The 16,310-nt window shown below is 46.1% G+C and overlaps 1 protein-coding gene across 2 annotated transcripts in view; it reads left to right on the forward strand.

Annotated features, from left to right (window-relative positions):
- Positions 1–14,036, forward strand: part of LOC149334969 (uncharacterized) — a 56,004-nt gene extending 41,968 nt beyond the window's left edge. The window contains exons 2-5 of one of the 2 annotated variants that reach the window (XM_089551643.1): positions 8,222–8,597; positions 9,593–9,766; positions 10,396–10,613; positions 13,865–14,036. In XM_089551643.1, the coding sequence (XP_089407769.1) occupies positions 8,222–8,597; positions 9,593–9,766; positions 10,396–10,613; positions 13,865–14,000 (904 nt within the window). In that variant the 3' untranslated portion in view covers positions 14,001–14,036. Of the gene's footprint in view, positions 1–8,221; positions 8,598–9,592; positions 9,767–10,395; positions 10,614–13,701; positions 13,789–13,864 lie in introns of those variants that run through there. The other variant, XM_089551645.1, reaches the window with a different exon arrangement.
- Positions 14,037–16,310: the final 2,274 nt, after the last annotated feature.

A 16,310-nucleotide genomic window follows, 5' to 3' on the forward strand; every position in this document is an offset into this window, starting at 1 on the left:
CCCAACTTTTTTTCTTTGGTTGCAAAACATGGGTATTCAGTCTTGACGTAATAACATAGTGCGATTCCCTGATGATAGCTCAACAACAGCACCGATAAGCGCTTGAAGCCTTACTTCGAAGGTTTTTTTTGAAGTCGCCTCGCGAATTCAGAGCCGTAGTACACTCTCGTGAGCAGCAGCTATCTGGGGAACGGACAACAATGCGCGACAACAGAATAAGTGCAGTGTAAAATGCCTCTGATACTTGTTTGACCGAATATCTGCCATAACGTGTGAATATCTGCCATGTGTTTGCGACGCACAGGACAGCATGAGCCTGGTTTTACACTTTTTTTAAGGACAGGCTTTCTTTTACCCTCCTGCCTGAAACTCAGGTTTACACCTCACATTTCTGCGACGCTTGTGAAAAATGCACTAATTTCATATTACACGCTTCCGTTTTCGACTGTATTCTCCTCCCTTGAACGGTACTGAATGAATATTCACAAACTAAAGACAAGATGTCTGCTCCCATGGGCTCGAAATTTCCCCCTAAATCGAGTTTAGCTATCGTGTTGGCATCTCTCCAATTTTGATGGCGACATTGATATTGAGCCGAGAAATTGAGCTGCTTTTGTCTCAGTGGGCTTCCCGCTTCAAAAATATTCATCATCATCATCATCAGCCTGACTACTCCCACCGCAGGCCAAAGGCCTCTCCCATGTCTCTCCAATTAACCCTGTCCTTCGCCAATTGCGGCCACCATATCCCCGCAAACTTCTTAATCTCATCCAACTTTCTGCCGCCCTCTGCCACTCTTTCCTTTTCTTGGAATCCACTCCGTAACCTGTAAGGACCAGCAGTTATCTTGCCTTCGCATTACATGCCCTGCCCAAGCCCATTTCTTCCTCTTGATTTCGACTAGGATGCCATTAAACCGCTTTTGTTCCCTGTCCTTCGCCAATTGCGGCCACCATATCCCCGCAAACTTCTTAATCTCATCCAACTTTCTGCCGCCCCCTGCCACTCTTTCCTTTTCTTGGAATCCACTCCGTAACCTTTAAGGACCAGCGGTTATCTTGCCTTCGCATTACATGCCCTGCATAAGCACATTTCTTCCTCTTGATTTCGACTAGATTGCCATTAAACCGCTTTTGTTCCCCCACCCACTCCATCCACTTGCGATCTCCTAACGTTACACCTGTCCGCCACGGTGGCTCTAGTGGTTATGGCGCTCGGCTGCTGACCCGAAAGACGTGGGTTCGATCCCGGCCGCGGCTGTCGAATTTTGATGGAGGCGAAATAATGGAGGCCCGTTTTCTGTGCGATGTCAGTGCACGTTAAAGAACCCCAGGTGGTCGAAATTTCCGGAGCCCTTCACTACGGCGTCTCTCATAGCCTGAGGCGCTTTGGGACGTTAAACCCCATAAACCAAACCAAATCTTAACGTTACACCTATAGCTCGCTGCGTTGTCCTTAACACAAGCTGAACCCTCTTTGTTAGCATCCACGTTTCTGCCCCATAGGTGAGTACCGGTAAGATAGAGCTGTTGTAGACTTTTCTCTTGTGGGATATTGACAAACTGCCATTCATCCAAAAATATTAATAACGAATAATGAACCTGATGAGTGCAGGCGCGACTGATAGGCTGCTTCTATTCTATGGCTATTCGTGCGCAGCTGACAAGCAGGTAGATGACGGCAATGTTTCGAAGAAAAAAACGCGAGAATATTTTCCTCGAAATGTGCCCATTGTGTTGGCCTTTGTTTAAGCAGGATAAGTTATCTCCTTTCACGGAGCGAAGGTCTCGATCACTGCACCAAGAGGTCGGAGGAAGCGAGTTTCCGGAGATAGGAGCCGTTGATGCCGTACCTCTTCATTCCTGTTTCACGGATGAAAAGAGCCTTTAGTGATAACTCTGCTGTCCATCAGTGCATGCTTTCGGGTACTTATCACACTCACCAGCGAGCTTGCTTTTGGAAACATGTGGAGAGGTGTGCAAGTTTTCTTTTATCTGAGCCTTGTGGGGTAGCTGGGTACATTCCAACAACTCGAAGCGGTCGCAATATGATTATAAGGTATCTTTCGACGAAGACTGTATCCTTCTAAATTTGATTGCGTTTCACACTAAGAGAAATGTTGTGTGTGCGTTCTAAATGATGAAGTAGGACATTATTGGGCTGAACCCTTACAAAAATGACTTTTGAGCTTCAGTTGACGCCTTGTTGAGGTCCTGTTGAATCAACTGGAAACCAACATGGACTCAATGTATGTTGAGCCTACTCAACACCTGCTACATGGAATTTTTGTTGAGCGCAGTCAAGAGGTTTACTGTTGAGCAATTTCTGTTGAATTTAAGTTGAATCATCTCAAGGCAGCCGTTTCTAAGCCTAACTAAATGAAATCATTTCGACATGCATCGTGTAAACAGAACCTGATCACATTACACATAATAATAACGCATGCCCCACCCGTTAAAACTCTCATAAACAGCTCACAGTCATTTTCTTGCACAGAAAAAAGTGCCATATGCTCATTCAGGCATACCTACTTTGGAGGATTTGTATGTGCTCTCATAAAAACTGGCGCTTAATTAATGCTTTATTTAACTTGGTTATGAATGAATCAAGGTCGTCAAATAATAGACCGTTGCATATGAACTTTATTACTTCTCCTACAGATAAAATAAATAGATATTAATAGTAATAACTGACATAACTTTGCTGATCGGCAGGCCACAACCTGCGCAGGTCCGGACACCCCTGAGTAGGACTATATAAGGGTGAAGCAGAGGTTACTCTTAAAATTGCGAGATGAACTCTGTCAGTTCTTTCTATAGCCTCGTGTGCAGTACTGTCCCATGCTCTTTATCTGATGGATGTGTAGTGCTAGGGTGTATGTATGTATGTATGTATATATATTTATATACATACGTGTTTGTGCGTATGTGTGAAGCACTACGTCGCTGTTGATGACGACTTCACGTTAACGAGAAATTGCAGCAATAAATATGAACATACCGCCGAAAATTGCATTAGTAGTCGGTCCATCTGGCGCAATACGAATGTATTCCCAGGATTTTTTCGCTTTTTTACCCCAGCAAAAGATTTAGAATGGCGTGTTGATTCACTCCCGTAATTCCAACACGAATTCAACATGAAAGCAAAGCAGAACTTTCATTGAGAATGCTCAACTCTAGCACAGTGGCCACTTTTCCAATGAGTTTCAACTCGGCCTCAATAATTCACCAACACTAGCCCATCCTGGTCACAACAAAAATTCAACATGGCGTGTTGAGTCTGCTCATGAGAACTTCAACACTGTTTCAAGAAGCATTTTTGTAAGGGAAAGGAGGGAAACAAAGAAATCAAGCGTGGGTCACGTGGCAGTTTTGAAGCCAAGTCATGAAAAGAGGGCGTGAAAACAAAGAAATTCCTGTCCCCGCTCGACTGCGGGGGACAGTTTTACTGTCCTCCGCTGCGTCGATACATAGGCTTTCGAAACAAAACAAGTTGATATGCCGAACTCATATCGCGGCCTGTAGCAAGCAGCAACTCGAGTGCTTTTTCTGGAAATGGAAGGCAGCCGTTACTGTTCCACCTTTGAAACAAGTATGTTATCTTCTTGGACAAAAAACAAAGGAAGCTGAGCTTCCGGTCAGCGGCTAATCAGGCGTGGTCCCTATCGCCGGTCAGCAGTCGAATCTCCTCTTTCGCATGCGGGGTGAAGTTTGTCGCTCCTCCCTCTCCGAACTGACGGTGAGTGCAGTGGTGGGCAGGTTGGTCCGACTGATTATAATATTGGCGCCAACCAACCATCAAGAAGCCCACGATATCCTGACAGATAGAAATAACAGACTTTATGCGGGCAGATGTAGCTGGTCAGGTTCCGCTCTTATCAGCTATGCCTATACAAGTGAGATGACACTCATTCCAACGGCTCGAAATTCAGTGAGAAACTATACCGATTTCCTGGGAAATGCTAGAAAGAAAAATATTTTTGTCATGGCTACTAATTTTTCTCACTTGATATCATTGTAGTGCAATGTGCTCTATCCCCATTCGGCGAACGAACAAATACTCCTATCAGTCACTGCTCCAGCGAGTCGAAGCGTAGCAGTTTTCAGTTATCGCTTCTTTTAGTGCGTCATTCCCATATCTCTTCAAAAAACTTAGAAAACGAGGGCTGCAAGTTGACACTCGAGTGTGCCGCACTGTGCTTGTCGTCTCGGCAGTCATTAAGTTGATGCGAGAGCGCCTTTTCTCTTGGAGATTTCAAGAGGACGCAAATAAGCATAGCTCATAATTCACTTGTGTGTTGCTCTTCTGCGGTCGTCTGCTTCTAGCTTAAAAACGCGAGAGGCACGGCTGCGGTCTTCAGTGTGTTCATTGCGTGTGTGCACCAAAGCGAAGTGGCAGACGACGAGAAGCACCAGAGCTGGGTGTGGCGCCACTTTGCTTCTAGTGTCGGATGTACACACCATTGCAAGAGCGCAGCCACGCCTCTCACGTGTTCAGGCTAGGAGTGGACGACCCTTAGGAAATATGGAAATACGGTAGTTACTCGAAAATAGCACTGACGTCAGTCTTGACCCCTTCGAGCAGGCAGCTGATCAAGCGCTGACGATAAGGGGCAAGTGTGAGGGGGCGCACTAGATTGCGGGTATTATCTCGTCGCTTTTCAAACGCGGCTTCCATTGTCGCATTTCCAGCGACATACCCGTCCTGCAAACGTCTTGTGTCCGTTAGGTTCGCGTATATTTCACGGGAAACAAAGAAAAGGTAAGCGTTTTTAAGGCGTAAGCCTTACTTTCCTTATAGAGCGAAAACCTGTCTGTGTGTGTGTGCTTGTGTGTGTAATAACACTCGATGGTGCCCATAATGATGGCTTCTTCATGCAACTTCAGTGCGCCGCGGTGGCTCTGTGGTTATGATGCTCGGCTGCTGACTCGAAGGACGCGGGTTCTACCCCTGCCGCTGCGGCCGCATTTCGATGGGGGCGTAGTTCTAGAGGCCCGTGTACTGTGCGATGCCAGTGCACGTTGAAGAACCCCAGGTGGCCGAAATTTCCGGAGCCCTCCACTGCTGTGTCCCTCATAGTCTGATTCGCTTTGGGGCTTTAAACCCCCATAAACCAAACGTCTTCATGTAGCCTGGGAGGGGGCGGTTAAATCAATGATTGGTTGCGCGAGGTTACTCACTAAGAGCAACCTGGTTTAGTTTGGTTTATTGGGGTTTAACGTCCCAAAGCAACTCAGGCTACGAGGGGCGCCGTAGTGAAGGGCTCCGGAAATTTCGACCACCTGGGGCTTGGATCGCACAAATTCCACCGATGGCAGCCTCTGGCACCCCAGGGCAGCCAGGAGCGGTATGTGGACCCCAGGAATCTATTAATGTTCACTAAAGAAAGACCAATTCTGTATATATGGGCACTAACCCGTTAGCTAACCCATTAGCGAGGCGTCGACTGCCTTGACGAAGTTAGCGCGCAGATCCGAAGGGGTGCGGCGGCGGCTACGTAGAGCCATGCAGAGGTGTAAATTGCTAGCTACGTGGCGTCGGGTTACATCATAATCACCGCAGCGCGCGGCGACTGCGTTCAAAAAGTGAGCGGGCGGGATTACACCTTCTCACACGTAAGCAGTTTTAAGTGGCTCTGCTGAATTTTCTTCTCTATGTCATGTACCGTCTCTGCCAAAAGTGACCGGGCAACGCTGGTATGCTTCCTAGCCACGTAGCCGCGCACTTATTGCATCCCTTAAGCTCTTAATCTGTGCAAAGTAAGGTGAACCCTTTTCCTCAAGTTCTAACACCTTTCGGTCTTTAGGGGAGCCGTAAAGGATCCGGTTTAGAAGCAAAAACCTAATGCTCGGTTACTTTTGGCAAAAGGGGTACATGGACAAAAGATGTGCGCCTAATTTCCGAAAAATTACTGAAAGCACCATCAACGCTTTCACGTAGTCATAGCATTGCAGTCTCCCGTTCATTGAACAACTGCACTGCTTTGAAAACTATCGCCAAAGGGAACACTATATACCTTTAACCATAGTTTTGTGCTTTCAGAAAGAATTGTGCTGGAGCTAACATAGTTAGGTGCTTCATGCTGGATTAGATTAATTTTTTCATATGACGTACACATTCACGTTTATCGTTTTTTTTCACATGTGTCAGTGCCACTGGTAATGTCAGCCGTCAGCACGGGAGTCTTGATGCCTCTGCTCTGTGGTATTTCTAGAATAGAGGCCTTTGTACGGCTCTTTTCGACTATGTTGACTCGGCGAACGGCGTGCAACGCTTTAACATGCCATCTAGTATTACATATCACCGCATTCTTCCCACTAGTGCTATTTAGGGTTATCTTAGTAGGTGCACACCCTTCCAATTTTTTAACGGTATCACGCGAGCATCGACCGTTCGCTTGATCAGCGCCCCATGACGGAACGAATCGGCAAACACTTCGAGAGTTGCCGCATGCGCGCGAAGACCAGGTCACGGTGGCCATCGTCTGCTAGGCTGTTCCAGGAGCAGCATGCACCCCCGACCTTTTCCTTCGACCATAATGCTGCTGGCATACGCGCCACTGTTATTCGGGAGAAGCCACGTGCCGCCCAGCGGCGAACAGCTTTACTCAGTGTTTCTCGCACGAACCTTGCGATCAATCTTTTGTTTGCTGTTGTTTTGTTTGCAGTTGTATGCGGATATGGCTGTGGCCCGCGATTTTGATAAGCGGGAGATTAAAAATGGCCTTGGCTTAGCTTATGGTTAAGCCTAGGATGCGAAGCATACCGTCGGCGGAGGCTGCGCGTCCGCAAGCGAGCGCACAAGTTGAGCCCCAGCTTTCACAGCTGTTGTGACGTCAGCGCCCCTAGCGGAAGGAGCGGGAGTTAGGCCGCCGGTGGAGGCTGCGCGTCCGCAAGCGAGCGCACGAGTTGAGCCCCAGCTTTCACAGCTGTTGTGACGTCATATCACGTGGTGCGCCGATGTAGGTCAAGTGGTAGCTACGCGGCCGCGCGCGGCGCAGCAAGGAAGAGCTCGGTTGTGCGGCTAGTATGCTTCGCATAAAACTGTCAGGTAGTGCTATAGTGAACTAGAATACTAGTTCACTATAGGTAGTGCGGTAAGCGAAGGGAAGGGTCGGGAGCAGCGCGCAGCTCCAGGAAGAGCCTGGCAGACAACGGCCGCCGCGGCCTGGTGTTCGTGCGCATGCGGCAATTCTCGGCGAGTTTGCCGATTCGTTGCGTCATAGGGCGCTGATCAAGCGAATGGTCGATGCTCGCGTGATACCGTTAAAAATTGGAATGGTGTACTTCAGAATATTGTTACAAATGAATATTAGCGTGCTACAACTTTCAATACTGTTGCGCGGATTCGGAAAGTGTTTGATAAGTAGGTGTGTTCAGTTTACTCAGTGCCGTTTGGGTAGAGCCCCAAGCGTGAAGGTGCTTGACGAGAGCTGGCTCGCTTTTTCTGTTAAGTCGTCGTGACGTCGCCTCCCATTTTCTTTATTCGTACACTAGGCCGATGATCAGGATACGCACAGGCAAACAAGTAACCTCAGCGCCAGCCAAAAATACACCAAAGTAATACGCGAATTTTCAGATGGGGATAACTTGAGATTGTTATAGCTTTCTATTTCCGGAAATTGGATGTTTTTGCTGCCTGCGCAATGTGCGTTATTTAGGCTTGATCTTGGCTGAAACTGCGCTTTCTGTTGCATAAGTAATCGTCATGGAAAACCTGTTATCACAAAGTTTATGGTTTAATAACGTCCTATTTACATTAAAAGCATTCTACGCTCTAAAACGCTCTGAAGGGTGATTTTTGAATACTGCGCTAATTACTATACAGCTGACGCCACTAACGCTCACAGCGACGGTGATCCCAATCGGCGACAGCGTATGCCATGTCCTGTCCATTTCACTCTCCGCTATTTGTAATTTGCTACTGCGCTTTATGTTGCTGGCGCGTCACCACTTTGACCGACGACATCTCGGTCTCTTAGCCGTTTGGAATTATGTGCAGAGAGGAACAAATGCTGAAATGAACACATAAGATACGCTGAGCAACGATATGCGCGCCTGGAACGTAGTGCTAATTTAGAGTGATGAAACCTTCGGGGGTAATTAATGGAGTAAGCGTGCAGCACAGCATAACTCACTCAAAAGCCACACCACTCAAAACCAAACCAACCAAACCATCAAAAGCCCTTTTACTGTTACTCTGTGGTCCTGTCCGTGTGCAGGCATACCCGAGGCAGGAAAACAGAGGAGACAAACTTGGGGAAAGTCGTCGAAGAAAGACATCTCGCCTTTGACTCAGCTCACCGAGGAGTTCGTCGAAAAATGATGATGGAGGCTAAAGAAATCTCCTCCTCAGTTTACCTGCACCTGTCGAACGTGGGGGATGCGATGAAGGAATGCCAGAAGGGAAACCTGGGCTTTTCTTCATCAGTGAGTCGCCACAGAGGAGAGACCGGCGTTCACTGGGCAGCTGTCTTCCATTTCGGCCACGGCTCCGGACTGAGGTGCGAAGCCTTCTCCCACGACGGACTCATCCGGGGCTGTTTGTCCTGCGTCTCCACTCTGCGGCTCCAGCGGTGGCAAAGTGACGGCTCGCTTGTAGGTATAATTACGGTGACTAAACAGGCTGAGAAACACCTTCCATTTTTAAAAGGATACTCAGGGACCCTGATCTCACGAAGGCGGGAGGAACTGAAGTCCTCAAACCTCCCCAGCTTAGGACGGTCAGATGTGCTAAAGAGCCCTGCTACAAGGCTTGGAAGCAAACCCCTTGGGTTGTATATTTTTGACAAAGACTGTACCTCAGGCAGGTACAGGATGCAGCCAGAGCATTCATACTGACTGCGTGTATTTGACCAGCTGGTTCATTTGGTGAGATTTTAGACCATGGTATCGGCTTAGGGATGGCTGACATGCCTCCTTTTTTCACATCGGACTTGTCTTTTTCTTAAACATTTAAGCAGGCAATTAAAATGAAATATATTGAATAGCTTAGTCGGCAAGAGGCCACTTATATAACCATAAATTTTGGAGATTCGACTTCCCTTATCGACCAGCTGTCAATAGCCTGCTCTTCCTCAATGACCTGGCGCTTTGCGTAATTCTCTGTGGGCCGCTTTGCATACAAGTATAATATAAGCTTGTTTGGAACCCGTGACACCTGTTTACTTAAGAGCAATTTATTTTCAACGAAAAAAAAACAATGAACGGTAATTTTTCATATATCGTAAGATTTCATTATAACAATCAATGTATCCGCAGATATTCCCTCGGCATGCAGGCTTACATTTTTTTTTTGTCTTTAACGCTTTCGCTCTCGTCAAAAACGTTCTCCACTAGTTTTCTACGGCAGCCTTAACTGCTCGGTGCGAGCGATGGAAAAAAATAAGAGATTTTGCTACGGATCGGAAGACTGAATTCTTACCTTATATTTCCATAGGAGTATACCTTAGAATATTTCAATTTTCAAAATATTTGTCCAGGAATGCTGTACTTGAGAAGCTCAATTTGTGAACTTTGACATTTCTATTGCTCCTGAGAAGTGCCACAGGGAGTGAAAAAACAGTTTCTGGAATATTTTACCTTTCTTGCAGGTCCGTATTGAAGAACCGTGTCCAAGTTTTCAGAACGTTATCGACGCTTTCACAAAAATATATGATGGCGCCGCGCTGAGCGAACCCGACCCTAGCTGCAAGACGTGGTTGTTCGCACTGCTCGAGGAATTGGGTATCCAGGTTTCTCAGAGTGTGGAGGATTTGGCCAAGCAGGTAAGACTGAGCGTCCACTCTTCTGTACACATATTCATGAGGCGGTAGTGGTCAGCCTTCTATTCTTGTGGTGAGAAGGTTGAAAGTGGTTGCCTTATATGGTATAATCGTGGAAAACCTGTCAGAATGTACGCTTCTGGTCCGACGCTGTTTTATCCAACTTCATCAATGAAAATCACACACTGTAAGCTGGGATGATAGTTGAAAGCAAAGAATGCGTGAATACCATGTAACACTGCGAGAACATGAATTGGCAAGCTTTGCCTTTTAGTGAAAAGTACACGAATGAAGGGACGCAAAAAGTATTCGCTGGCAGTACAAGTACCCTCATTTCGGTAATTTATTTGAAAGGTTTCTTTGAAAGAAGGCACCGGCGTTTGTAAAACAATAACAAAAACTTCAAGGATATTTATGCAGATTATAGTTTTTCATTATTTGAAGCATTTGCATGCACTTTTCACGCGGCACTGGCTGTAGGCTTTTGTTTTCTTACATTGTTCGTGTAGCCTTGACTCCTGAACACAGAACACCTCTGAAAAACTTTCTTTTTTGTTTCTATTGCAGAACTAAATACCACTTCATTTAATGTTATTGGAATAGAAAGTGATAGATGTCCTTTTTTTTCGCAGTACTCGGACCCCCACGGCCATAACGACAACACGGCTTTACGTTCTACCATCAAAGAACTCTGCAGTATCTACAAAGGGATGAACGCTGAAAAACAGTTGGCCAATAATTACGCTGGCGACAGCGCTAAACCAAGGACCGAAAAGCACCAGGAAATGAAATCACGTCATGGCCATCCTAAAAATGAGGAGAAATCACCGGGGCTGGAGAAACTTCAGTTGTAAGTAGAGTATTGATAACTTGTCCTTTTCAGGCTGAGTGCCGTCATCGTTAGTTGACTACAACAAGTTGCTATCATCGGCTTTGCACCAGTTCTAAAGTGAGCCGATGCGCTGCTTTCTCCTAGCAAATGGTCTACGTTCAAGCCACTCCTTGATTTCAGGCGACAGCGCTGAGGTTTCTGCTCCGCAGAAAATCTGGCGTCGGTGTTTTGAGAGCGAAAAATTAGGATTGGTCGAAGAAGTGGCTGTGTCATTTCCAGAGCGGTGCATTTGAAAAGTGAATAATACATTAGCAAACTGGTAATGAGAAGGTCGGAACATTACTCAAATGTCATCAGACATGTAAGTATTTAAAGTGAATGAATTGCGCTGAAATAAAGTTGGGCAAATAGTCGAACGCCTGAATTTTAGAGTGCCGCTCTATGGCGCCCGTTTCTGCGTTTCGCGGCGTCGCCGTCGCCCCTCGTAACCAGCAGTGGACACCTCAGTCGCGCTTTAAGCTGCGAAACCAATGAAGCGGGAGCTTGGAAAGCAGAGGAAAGGCGCATAATTGCCCTTTTGGAACAGTGGACACCTCAGTCGTGCTTTAAGCTACGTGGCGGCAGTGACAGATGTGCGCTGCATGCGTTGGCATTGACAACGTTGTGCCATATTAAGGAAAGGAAGTTCGCATAACTGTCTGTCTGGATCACCGGGCGCCTGAATCGCGCTTATATGTACAGTCTTTGTCAAAAGTAACCAGGCTGCATGGTTTTGCTTCTCAGTCGTATATTTAAACTATTATGTCAGCCCTCAAGCTATAAATCTCTGTAAGGTAAGAAGAACCACTGTCCTCACCTTCAAAGAACTTTTCGACCTTAAGGAAGGCCGTAAAGGCTCTACTATAAAATTAGAAGCAAACCATGTAGCCTGGTTACTTTTGACAAAGACTGTACGTGTGGTGATTAGAGAGAGATGTGGGCTGCATGCGTTAGCGCTGACAACGGTGAGCAAACTCTCGCGATCAACCATTAACTGCCACCTGCCAGGGTGGCAGGGCGGGTGGAGTATGTACATAACAGGAATTTCTTACCAGCGGGAGAACACCCATTCCTATTGCTCGTAACGCCTCCCGCGGCTGTGACAACCTCGCGAAATACTTGTGTAGACCTCGTCTTTCACAACCAGGCATTAGTGCCGCAAGTCGAGCATATATCCATCTATTTCTCCGGCCACAAAGCTTCCTTGACAATCAATAACTGTTAGTGGAGCGTTTCTTGAAGATGGAATATGTGTGAAAAGTAACAAGTTGTCTGAAATTGTGCATACGTGTCTTGCTCGAATTTTTTTGCCTCAGTTTATCGAAACGCTGAAACAGCTGATGAGCTGCGCTCAAATTTCGCATTAGGAAGTAACGTAATCGTCGGCAATTTTTTGGTTTACGAGTCAGATACGCTAACGCTAGGCCACGCAGGCTCGTTCACACAGTTTGGCTAACGTGTATGTCGTGTGGTCTTTCACATGTTGGTTGCAATCGCGAAGGGGAAACAGTGTCCGTGTTTACGTGGCCAGAAGAATCACTGACGGGACCAATTAACGCTACCGCCATACACTTAAAGGCGGAGCCTATAGTCGTCTAAATTTCAATGCATCATTCCTCAAAATATTGTCGCGAAGTTTTGCAATATTTGTTTGTTTATGCTGAAAGCCGCTAGCAGGCGGCTTTATTACTTTATTTGTGACGCGAGAGGCAATCAAAGTTTTGAGCAAATTATCAGCACAGTTTCCTTCTGTGTATCCGTGGTGTGTCCTCTTTCTGTCGTCCCGTTTCTGCCCTGCTGAAAAAAAGTTCTATGATGCAATAACCTCATAGATCATTCCTCACAGAATATCATACAATTCGTATGATATTCTATAACATCTCTGATGACTGTATGATTTTACAGAAATGTATGACATTTGTATGATAATTTTCTATGATTTGTATGATAAGTCTATGATATTTATATGATAAACTGTATGAGTTTATTGCATCATAGAACTTTTTTCAGCAGGGTGGTGCTAGCTGTTTTAAAAGACTGGGCAGTTCCGAGAGAAATCTTACACTGTTAGTATACAGACTGTATTCCTGTAATTTGCAAGAGATGGTAGGTAATTATATGGGACGGTAACTGAAAAGAAGAATTTTCGCTACCCAATCTGAGGATAGTAACAAATTTCGTTACTTCGACGCCATGACTGTGGAATGTGGCTTAGCCGTCGTACGGCATTAAAAATGAATGTTGAGAAAGTGGGTTGACTCGCCCAGAGCGCACGCACCACTCGCGAGGCGATCCTGTCAAGGCCCGAAGCCGTAGCAGTTAGAGTTCTGGTGTTGACGAACAGCTGAAAAAAATTTTGAAAACAATTAATGTGCAGGCGCAGGTACGTTCAATTAAATTAGCTATGGTTAAGTCCGAACCAAGGCTGGGTTATGTTTCCTGGCAGTGAATTAATTTCACAATTTCTCAAGAATCGAAGCACACAGAGTTCATCAGCGGGTAGACATATTACAGGGCTGGTTGCAGAGCTGTTGTGAGACAAACAACGGAGTTACCACAGAATGTAGTATTTAAGATCTCCGGACATTCGAAATCGGGAACGATTCATCTGTCAAAGTAAAGTGAGTAAATTTTCTTAGCTCTGATTGGGTGAAATATGCGCCTGAATTTATGGGGGTTGTTAGTAAGTATAAAGGGCAGGTTGATTGTTAGGCAGGTTGATTCTGGCATTTTTGGAGTACAGTTACACACGCTTTATTAGCAGCTGTGTAAGCCTCAGATCGGTCAAGTAAAAGGGACCGTGTGGTGCAGCGGAACAAGTTGTATTTTCCTGTCGGAAATTCTTTTTAGGTATGGCTTAAACCAAGGTGCGTTCAAGTCGGATGAAATGGTGCATAGAGGTTTGCGCTTATCGATCAGCGGATTCACCTTGGTAATGAGCATGCGCAAGTTAGTTTCCACTGAGTGACTTTCGAAACCATCCAACAAAGTAAAAAAAGACAACTTTTTCTGAATGGCCCCCAAATGAGCTTTGTTATACAGATGGGTCACCCCTATTATCTTACAGCAAAGAACGTCGCAGGACATGATCAACAAATCGCAGCGTCGCCAACCTAGCGAGACACGTGCACGGAAGCACGAAGTCCGAATTGTCACGAATTGTCCCAAGTGAATGCATGCTGTAATTTCTTATATATTCGCCATTGCGTTTTGTGTTTTTTTTTTCGCAGTTCACCACCGACCAAGACGGACGATCCTCTTGGCGCTGAAATGTATGAGGGTTGTGCCTATCAAATGAACGACGCTGAGGTATGCGTCGACGCCATCGCATATGAAATCGACCCTCGAGCACAGCAGCGCTATTGAACTCAGAGCGTGCATAATAAACAACTTGTGACTTTTTTCTCTTCGCTGGGGAGGACAATGGACGGCGATAGTCGTGTCGCACCTCGGACGAAAACGCCTCCTGTCATGTACACCTGACCACTTGACAACATGCTGTACTTTCTGTAGTGGGCCCACTCTAACAAGGTAAGTTGTTGGGCGAGTTGGTTGCGATATTCCATGACTACAGCGCGACGAATGGGACAAGAAGGACACAGGAAGGGACGTGTCCCTGCCTGTGTCCTCCTCCTTGTCTCGTTCTTCGCGCTGTACTCATGGAACCACTCTACAAAAGTTTTTTAGAAAGTGTACAGGTTGTCCATCGACTTCTGTCTATAGAGACTGTTGACTCTCTATAGACAAATTCTAGAGAAGAGTCTATAGGCAATACAAATGCTATAGACAGTGTATAGATTTATGGTCAAACTTCTAGTAGACCTTTGTCTATAGACAGTCTATAGACTACGACTAGACACAATGAAATATCTATATTAAGGCAATAGAGTCCATAAGAAGTCTATAGACTGTTTATAGACCATTTCTGTAAGCGCAATATCGGCCGACATGGTTCTTAAAACGCTAACCTATGTCAAAGTGTACTTTTCGCAACTTTCAGTTCTTATAGGGGGCGCCTCCGCAAATACAATATGGTTGTGAGAACGATGATCGGTAGGTGCGAGAAGGCGTGCTGACTGGTAAGGCGACAGAAGTATAGACGTTTTATCTCTTATTCGCGTCGGTTTCCCATTTGCGAACTCGTTATCACTTGGGTGTGTAGTGGCCCACATTGGGAACTCGCCAACTAGACTGCACTGCATTGTCGAAGGCGAGGAGGCAGGCACTGGACGGCGGCCATGTTATCCGCTGCGGCATAAGGGTTTCTAGGGCCACGTGTGTGTGTGGCAATAACGGCGGCTAGTTGGTGGATCCTTGTACAGGCACCGCGTCTGACGGATAATAAAAATTACCGACGATTACGTTACTTCCTAATGCGAAATTTGAGCGCAGCAAATAAGCTGTTTCACCTTTTCGATAGATTGAGGCAAAGAAATCGAGCAACACATGTATGCGCTATCACAGAGTTTTTTTTTTATTTTTCACAGGAAGAGGGGGGAGGGGGGCGGCGTGTACACCCAGCGGCAAACGATGGGGGCAGAAGCGCGCGCAGCAAGCGGACAACACGATAAAGGGAGGAGGGAAGAGATAGCAGCGACTGACTGATGCCGCTGACGCCGATAGCGCTGGGGGGATGAAAGGGGGGCGGAGCTGGTTACGAGGCCGACGACGACGCGAAACCCAGGAACGGACGCCAAAGAGCTGCGCTCTAAAACAAGACTACCACAAAGAACTATGACGAACGAATATGTCTCGTTCGTCTTGCATTCATTAATTGTGTTAATGCTATTTTCTGAGTATCCGTCAGACGCGGTATCTGAACAACAATCCATGGACTCTACATCCACGCCAGAAACCGCAAGCAATTTGAGTTGAATTATGCACACAGAACGCAGTAAAAGTAAGTCTGCATTTTTTGACTTCACATGTTTGTCAGGTTCGATGTGCACAATGCGCCTGTTTTGTCACCAGGGCTAAAAGTTGAGCACTTGGAAGCAAAATGTCCTGAAGCTCAAATGCCCCTAGAACCCGTCATATGTGCTAAAGAAGTGCTCTTTTTTTCGAGTAATTATAAGAAACGTCGATAGCTGAGACAGCCGAAATGCTGCCCTGCTGTTATTGACAACCGCAGTCATTGTACTTATGGCACTATACTGAGCTGATGTGAGCTGCAAACACTTGCTGCACTTATGCAAAAGCATGCGTGTTGTTTCTCATAAATATGCTTTTGGTCCCTTTGGTTCGTTTGAAACTTGACATGCGCTTTCAACGCATTCTACCCGCGGTCGTGGTGCATTGTTTGTGGTGTTGTAGGACTAGGCGCGTGAGGTTGCGAGTTCGGCTCCCGTCGCATATTGCACCATTTGAATGGCAGGAAATGCGAAAACACGCGCATGCTGCATGATGTCAGTACAGCCAGTCTAGTTTAATGCAATCTTGAGCCCTCGACTCATCACCATCATCATAATCACCATCATGACGACGGCTCACAATAGAAGTGGATTATGGGCCCGAAGGAACTCGTATTCATCAAAAACAATGCACGCTGAAACTGCAGTACTTAATAGAGCAAACATATCAGACATTCGATGGTAACTAGCGGATGCATTTATTTGCCATTTTTATTTTAGGGAAATTTCTGTCTACATGAGCACCTTGAATTTTAAAATGGAAAAT

The sequence above is a fragment of the Amblyomma mixtum genome, chromosome 7 (genome assembly GCF_055824585.1).
Source record: "Amblyomma mixtum isolate Tamu chromosome 7, ASM5582458v1, whole genome shotgun sequence".
NCBI lineage: Eukaryota > Metazoa > Arthropoda > Arachnida > Ixodida > Ixodidae > Amblyomma > Amblyomma mixtum.